The sequence below is a fragment of the Merops nubicus genome, unplaced genomic scaffold (assembly GCF_000691845.1).
Source record: "Merops nubicus isolate BGI_N331 unplaced genomic scaffold, ASM69184v1 scaffold21044, whole genome shotgun sequence".
NCBI lineage: Eukaryota > Metazoa > Chordata > Aves > Coraciiformes > Meropidae > Merops > Merops nubicus.
The window spans coordinates 1-8,623 of NW_008603987.1; the positions used below are offsets into that span (position 1 = coordinate 1).

General features: G+C 46.7%; 1 protein-coding gene across 1 annotated transcript in view; it reads left to right on the forward strand.

Moving 5' to 3' along the window:
• LRRC38 (leucine rich repeat containing 38) overlaps positions 1-8,623 on the forward strand; it is a 13,329-nt gene continuing 4,706 nt past the window's right edge. Inside the window, exon 1 of the mRNA XM_008938874.1 lies at positions 1-681. Within this exon, the coding sequence (XP_008937122.1) occupies positions 54-681 (628 nt within the window). The 5' untranslated portion in view covers positions 1-53. The remainder of the gene's footprint in view (positions 682-8,623) is intronic.

Genomic DNA, 8,623 nt, shown 5'->3' on the forward strand with positions numbered 1-8,623 from the left:
GCAGCATGTCCCGCCCGTAGGAGCGCTGCTCCCCCGCCGGCAGAGCCCCGACCATGCTGCCATGCTTCCCTCTCTGCCTCCTGCCGCCTTCCCTCGCCGTCTGCCTGCTCCTCCTGCCCGGGGGGCACTCCTGCCCCGCTGCCTGCAGCTGCATGGACTCCCACACCATAGACTGCCGGGATCAAGGGCTCCCCACCGTCCCCAACCCCTTCCCACTGGATGTGCGGAAACTTCTGATCGCTGATAACAACATTCAGGCGATACCGGCTGATTTCTTTATCTTTTATGGAGATCTGGTCTATTTGGACTTCAGGAATAACTCCCTCACCTCTCTAGAGGAGGGCACTTTCAGCAGCTCTACCAAACTGGTGTACTTAGACTTAAGCTACAACAACTTAACGCAGCTGGACGCTGGGACATTCAAATCGGCAGAAAAACTTCTCAAATTGAGCTTGGGAAACAATAACCTGGTGGATGTGGACGAGGCTGCTTTTGAGAACCTGGAACAGCTGCAGGTGTTAGAACTGAACGACAATAACTTGCAGAGCCTGAAGGTGGCCGCCCTGGAAGCGCTGCCCTCCCTGCGCACCATCCGCCTAGAGGGCAACCCCTGGGTCTGTGACTGTGACTTTGCCAATCTGTTCAGCTGGATACAGGACAACGCATCTAAGCTCCAGAAAGGTAAAGCTCGGTGCTCCCCGGGCAGTCTGCGCCTCTCTCTGTCTGTGTGTCCCGGCGGGAAAGAGGGTTTCTTGCTCAAATGGTCTGTGTGCTGCCTGCAGGGACCCAAACTGCTTCTTGGTCAGACTCATTGCATGCTGCCGACGACCGAATCCATTGACAGGATGCTGGCTTCTCTGGAGCAGCAGCTCCTCCTCCCAGCTAGGAAATAAAATTTGAAAATGGAGCCTTAATAATTTTGATTTATAGACTAAGCTTACACAGGCAGTGAAAGAGCCTTTTTGAATTCATTCAGCCCAGAGCTGGGTCTCTTCCAGATTTCATTTTCTCTGGGGTAAATATATTTTCGACAGTAAGCCCTTTGAGCAGCTAAATATTCTGCACCCGCTCCCCAGGAAAACGGATTTTTCCTCTGATTTTCTCAGCTCTAAAGCTGCTACAGAAGAGTTAAATCCCCATTTTAGGCAACTGTGATTGTCAACCCTTCCCTGGAAGTATTATGCTGCGATACTCTGTGTTTCAAGCTCTCTTCAGTACCTCGATTTTGGCTTTTTTTTATTAAAATAGCACCTCTTCTAGTATTAGGACTAAATTGAAATGGCTGGAACTGTGCAGGACATAGAATTCTAGTATTTGACCCAGTAATTTTCAGAAAAGCATGAGGGAGGGAGAGGGGGGATTGCATGCATAGGGAATCCAGACTTTTGCTCCACATGTCCCACCTGACCCCAAAGCCTCCCTTAATCCAGCTCCAGCAGGAGATCATCTGGCAGTTCATGCCTCCCAACGAGCACTAGCACACAGCCTGATGCCACTGAGCCCCCAGCTGCTCGCAGAGAGACTTTGTGAGGGCTACAGAGTACACTGGTGTTACCTGGCATGGAATCACTGGTGGCTGGGCTGTGCCTGAGGGGGGATGTCTGTGCAGAAGGAGGGTGAGAGATAAAAGGTTGGTGGAGAAGAGCTCGGGAGAACAGGTTGAGGTCAAGTAACAGTTTCTTTGAATTCACACGAAAAGGGAGAAAAACACACTGAGCCTACAAATTTCAGAGGTCTTTTCTCTCCTTTCTTGATCATGAAAGTCTGTTGTCAGTTATTCAAGTTCTTCCTGTGCTAATGACCTTGGGTAGCATTCTTTTAATGCACTCATCTGGGTTGTCCTAAATACTCTTAGCTATAAAACAGCTGTTTCAAGGAAGAAGTTGTTTGAGGGAAAACGTGTTGGGGTTTTTCCTTTCTGCCTCAGTGAAACTTTCATCTTGAGTCTTTTTTAACCAAATGTGGGCCCGTTCTCTCACCTTCCCCCATGCTGCAGCTAAAGCCTGCTCTATTCGAACCGAGTATTTGTCCATCTCTCATGCTAGACATCAGTTCACTTCCCTGGTGCTTTCCATCTCTTCTGTTTAACTTCTGACTCTGTCTCTTTTACCCAAACTGAGTCTGTTCAGTTTGAGAGGCTGTCCCAGCCCATCTGTACTTGTGAGGGTGATGAGACCCTGGCCAGGCTGCCCAGGGAAGCTGTGGATGCTCCATCCCTGGAGGTGTTCCAGACCAGGCTGGATGGGGCTTGGAGCACCCTGCTCTAGTGGGAGGTGTCCCTGCCCAGGGGTTGGAACAAAATCATCTTGACAGTCCCTTCCAACCCAAACCATTCTATGATTCTATGCTCTCTATTTTCTTTTCTGCCCTGTCAGTGTTTTAAAGCATATCTGAACTTATGTCTGGAAATCTCAGGTGACAGAGCTGTCCCAAAGTATTGCCAGTGTTCCCTGGTGTCTCACAAGCTTAGAGATGCTTCCTCACAGCACTCTGCTCCACAGTTAGGTTTCAGCCCAAAGAGCTGGATTACTAGCTCATCTTCCAGCCTTTCAGTTAGATTTGATTTGGGAAGACAAGGAGGTAAGGAGCAAACAGTCAGATGGTTGGTGTTATCAGAGCTGTCCCCCTGGCAGATAAGCAGATGATCTGCATTTGTTCCCAGGAGCAGGTCCCAGATCCTTTGGTGGGCTCGGTGAGACGTGGCGCAGGGCTGCAGGCAGGGTGTGAAGTCAGTGTTCCGTGGCTGCTCCTGAGCTGCTGCCACAGAAACACTGGCTGTCCCCTTCAATAAACCCACAAAACTGCACTCAGGAAGGTGAGGGAGAAAGCAAACCCAAGAAGGAAAGTCTGTCTCAATGATATTTCAAAACCGTATGGCCACAACCTTTCAAACCGTGTGTGGAAAGTCAGAGTAAAGCTAATTCTTAAAATTAGAATGTAATGGCATTTTATATTCAGTTTTCAGTTTCTAATGATGTTACAACATTATACCCATGAGGAACTAATCACATTAGCATTACTCTGCCTGGTTAGACTTGTCCAAAGTCACCGGGTCTTTCCTGGGAGGGGTGGGAAGAGCAACTCATGGAAGGATTCAGCATTCAGGCTCAGGATACTGCTGTAAGGCTGCAGAGAGGGGTGTTCTCACAGCAAACACGTCCAGATAAGTAGGGCAGTAGGCAGGATGGCTGGAAGTGTGGCAGAAGAAAAAGACAGAGAGACATTTTCAGGGCCCAGGAAAAGTGCTCCATTCTCTTGGCCACTGCTTTTGGTTTGTAAATGGGCAGCAGCTCAAGCGCTTGCATGGCATGGCCTGTACCAATAGGAAATGGCAGGAGGGCAAAAGGCCCTGGCTGGTCTTTGTCTGCTCTTGGTGTCCTTTAGGAATAAATGATTCACAGTACAGAATGGTCCCATGGCAGAGGGAGCTTGCCCAGCCTTTACGTGGCAGTTGTAAGCCGGGTTTAGTGCCAAGGGGAGCAGTGTGGAAGGGTGAATGACAGCAGCCTTGCAGTGGTGATCCCCAGGCCTTCCATGAAAAGTACAACATACTGCAAAGAAACTGAGGGCTCTGTACTGTCGTGTGTCTTACACTGGCTTGGGGTGCTTCAGAAGGGGTTAGACAAGAAAGGGTGTCCCAAAGGAGAAAGGAGCACGCCCCAGGCGCCTGGGGGTGGGTGGGCTCCAGGGCTGCCCTGTGCAAGTGCCACCAGCACAGCAGCCTCTGCAGCTTCAGAGCTGGTGGTGAGAGTCAGGAGGTAAAGGGCTGGGAGAAACACATGGACAGATTTAGGTTCAGGGCACTCATTTTGATTCCTTACTTTGAATGATACTTAAGTTTAGTGTGCCCTGCCTGCAGCTCTGAGAAGTCACTCAGACTGTTGACCGTTTACTACACCCAGCCACTGCTCAGCCTCTGCATTGTCACCCTGCAGTAAAGCAGCATGTCAGCAAACCTACCCTGCCTTTTGCACAAGAAATACCAGGCTGGTTTAAAACTTGGAGATTCGTCCATGTGAAGTGAAATCTCACTACCTGATGCAGAAGCTCTCTGCCTCTGTAATTAAGGCCCCTGGAGAACTCGGTGATCTGAACAGGAGCCATACTTCAGCTCATTAGTTTTGCAACAGCCAGGTCCATTTTCCTTCTGGCATGCTCCCAGAAATAGCTTGTGAAGTTATAACTTATGCTGACCTGTCTGACTAGCTGACTGTGAAGCCTCTTCCCAGCTGAGCTACCTTTGCACATCTAACCTGTTGCTTCACACAAACAGCTGGGATTTGAACCATTGTACAGATCCCAGCCTTTATTCAGCTAACCTAAATTTCTAAATAAAGGCTTAATTGGCAGCAAGTGAATACTCCTGCATGCCAGATTTGCAGGCACACTGACTAAAGAAACTGCACTATAAGTTTTGCAATCAAACTCAGCACTTTAAATGAGTAAATGTTATTTTTATACTCTTCAGGAGACATTAAACCCAGCATTTTCATCATACTCCAAAACCAAACCACATTTTTTTCTGCTCTGATTTGGTTTTTAATTGATTAAAAACAACTGTGTGTAGTGCAAAGCAGCCAAAGGAACTGTGAAGATCAGTGAAATGGTGATAAGTGGAGGATATATAACAATAGTTAAGTTATAAAACTTTCAAAGATTTTCTATAGAAAGTTATTTAGTTTATAGGGATTTATTATGCCTGAGCAGCAGGATCCATATCTGGCTGGACCAGATAACCTCTAGAGGTCCCTTCCAGCCTAAAAATATTCTATATTAAAGGTTTCCGTTTAGGAAGAGTATGGAAATGAAGAATATTGGATTTCTTTTTTTAAATAGAAAAGTTGTAAGATCTGTCAGTCTCTGTCCCTTCAAACATTGCTGCAAAACCTTTCATGTTAATTTTTGCTCAAGGGGGGGCATGCAAACTCTCAGAACAAAAATACTGTTGGAGACTCAGGGCTCACCCAGCAAAAGGTTGTTGCTGGTGCAGGTGAGCTGCAGAACTAAGGTTTACAAACGCCTCCATTTCAGTGTTTAAAGACACACGGCTTTGATGGGGGACATTTTTGGGGAAAGGTGCTGTTTTACAGCAGTGTGTAGCACTGCCAGTGACAGTTCTGGAACCTCTCTGAGGACCTTGTCTGGGTGAAGGGGTGGGACTCAGGGAAAACACAGGTAATAAAAAGCAGCCTGCAGTGGCTGTGGTGAAGTGCTTTGCAGAGATCTCTGCTGCTGATTTCTGCTCTCTGTGAACACGCTTTGGGCAGCTGTGTCCGTGACCTTGTTTGCTAATGACTAATGCATTTTTAACATTACTTTTAATTAGAGTTGAAGTATTCCTTGGAGAGTGAGAGTAGTGTCTCCTTTCTGTCATCTTGCCCTCATTTTGCTTTTTACCTTTTTACTTCCCAATATCTTTGGCAGAACCTTTTGGGGAGGTTGTGTAGAGTTTCTGGGACTGCAAGAAACAGTCAGTGTCAAAGCTTTTCATGCTAGATGCAGTGGTGTTTTTTCAAGCTCTTGTGTTTAATACATACTCTAATTTCCCCACTATTCATTGCAAGAATGAAAAATTTCACTGCCTTCTATTAAAACAATACTAGAAAGACCTTTAGAAATCTGATGAGAAAGTTTAGACTGGGTGTTTTTATGGGTACCCAGTGGACACAGATCATTCCAGAAAGAGTTGAAAAAAACCATTCAGAATTGGCTGGCAACAGAATCCAAACAGATTTGTGTTGCCTGTGTGCTAAATGAAGGAAACAGATGTTCTGAATGTTTGAAATTAAAGTAGCACAAGTTTAAGTGAGGATCAGTGTTAGGCTTCCCTGTTAGGGAGGGGGATTAGCTGGCCCACTACCAGTGACCATCCTCCTGAGCACTCACCTCTACAGCCACACCACCAGAAACAGAACGACTGGTAAAAGAGCCTGGAGAAGACAGAACTGGGTCTGCTTGCAGAACTGTATCCTAAACTGAGGCAATTGCTGACCCTCACTGTAGGAAAGTTCATTAGTGGCAGCAAATCCCATGTCACAGCAGAAGGGCTGTAGCTAGGGTGGTGTTTTCCTCTGCATGTGGTCAAACATTGCTGCACTTTGGAAAGCTGTGCAGGCAAGACTACAGAGTTTTAAGATACCCACCAGGGCTTTTAATGCCAGTACTGGTACAGATGCTGGTTAGGTACTTTCAAAACTTCTGTAGCTAGTACCTCCTCAGTAGGAATGGATGGATGGGTGACTTTGGGTGAAGTGGCGTTTCCAGGCAAAGACTGTCTGCAGAAAAGAACAGGAGAGCAGGATGGCAGTGAGAGGAGGAAGGAAAAAAGCAAGAGTGGGTGACAGTGAGACTGTGACCAGCCTTCTGGAACAGGAAACTCAGACTGAATTCAGTACTGAAAGAAAGCAGTTAGGAGATTCAGGAGTGAATCAGTGTAGTGAGAAGAATGGAATGATTTTGTGGTAAGCCTGTTTAGAGAGACTGTACCATGAGGGGATGATCTCTTGCTTCTTGGGCTCTTTCTATAATCCCTTTCCCATCTAGGATCTATTACAAAACTTACTCTGTAAATAAAATACCATCTTACTTCAGTAGCCCAAGCCTTTGTAGTGGCCCTGGGCTCACCGAAAACGTGATCTCCAAAACAAAACATCATAATTACACAAGAGTTTCATCTGACCTTCTAACCAAACTGAAAGCCAGTGAAACAACTGAGCATTCTGTAAGTCCTCTTGACTTACCCTTCGTTATCAGTACCTGTTTAATCATCTGCTGTGCAGAGGAGGCTGCCTCAACTGCATGTGCTGGTAGAGAACCAGAGCAGGCTGCCCCTCGAAGGGACAGGCTGTCCTGGGCACTGCTGCCCTGCAGCTCCTCCCCGAGTCCCACACACGGCACAGCCCTGGGACAGAACACAATATCTGGGTTTTTGGAAAGGAATTAAGAGCCTTGAGACATTTCACACATTCAGCAGCTTTTCTTCTGCTCAAGCAGAAACTCCTAGCAGAAACCAGATTCCCCAACAAGCACATCAGATCTGTTGCTATATATACACACATTTATAAATATATAATTTGCTGTCCTAGTCATCTTCAGTAAAATGATCTGACTGCCACTGGGTTGTCACTCTGTTTCTTCCATCCTCAGGTTTTCTGGAGCATTTCCATCTCTCACGGATTTGAAGATGGGAGGACAACATTTGCAGATGTGAACACCTAATGTTAAACTTTATATTTAGGCATTGAGACAAACTGTTCAGTACCCTCTGCTGTTGACTGGTGAGACTCTAGGACACTTGGCCATGGAAAGTTTTAGTTAGGGACCTAAATCTAGGCTTCAGGATTTTCAAGCCTTAGTGTTCTTATAGCCTGAGGCTATTTCCAATGAAATTTCATCTCTCTTCAGAGGCAATGCCTCTCTCACTGCTTATTAATGCATCTAGTACATTCATGACAGTGTTTAAGTAGACTAAAGGGTACTGTGGCTGGAGGCAAAATACCATGCAAGAAATAAAATGCTTCATTTAAACATCTCAAGTCTGTGTCAACCACATTCAGCAACGTGAGAGAACAGCTGAATTCCACCCAAAAGGGCAAATACCAGTCTAACTTTAAAAAAAAAAGAAAAATAAATTAAATAGCATATGACAGTGCTCTTACATTTATTGTACAGATAGGAATGAACAGATGTGCATGAAGCTCATTCACATGTCTATGGCTTCAGATATGTACCTGGATGTATCTCCTGGACGTGTACGACTGAGCATTTTCATTACCTCATACTATTTTGGACATTGCTGAATGTTAGGAAACTATTTCACTTGATAACCTGTTTCTTGTGAACTCTACAAGGACCAAACAGAATTGAGGGTTGGTTTTAAACTCAGCGTCTAAAATTATTGCTGGGAAATCTTGTTCTGAGATTATAATAGACCATAATATTGAAGTAATAATCATAGAATCATAGAATCATTAAGGTTGGAAAAGAACTCTAAGATCATCAGGTCCAACTGTAAATCCAGCACTCCCATGACCACTAAACCATGTTCCCCCCAGGTGCCACATCTGCATGGTTTTTGAACCCCTCCAGGGATGGGGACTCCAGCACCTCCCTGGGCAGCCTGGGTCAGTCCCTCACCACTCTGCCAGGAGAGAAATTCTTCCTAAAATCCAAGTGAAACCTCCCCTGGGGCAACTTAAACCCATTGCCTCTCATCCTGTCTCTGGTTACTTGGGAGAAGAGACCAACCCTCACCTCACTCCAGCCTCCTCTCAGGGAGCTGTAGGGAGCCAGGAGGTCTCCCCTCAGCATCCTCTTCTCCAGACTAACCAACCCCAGGTCCCTCAGCCCCTCCTCACCAGCCATGTTCCCCAGACCCCTCCCCAGCTCCATTGCCCTTCTCTGGACCTTCTCCAGCTCCTCAAGCTGGAGCCCAAAACTGAACCAAGAACTCGAGCTGTGGCCTCCCCAGTGCTGAGTCCACAACCACTGCCCTGCTCCTGCTGCACACACTATCTTTGATCCAGGCCAGGCTGCTGGTGGCCTTGGCCACCTGGGCACATGGTGGCTCATGCTCAGCCAGCTGGCCAGCAGCACCCCCAGGGGCTTTTCTGGCAGGCAGGCT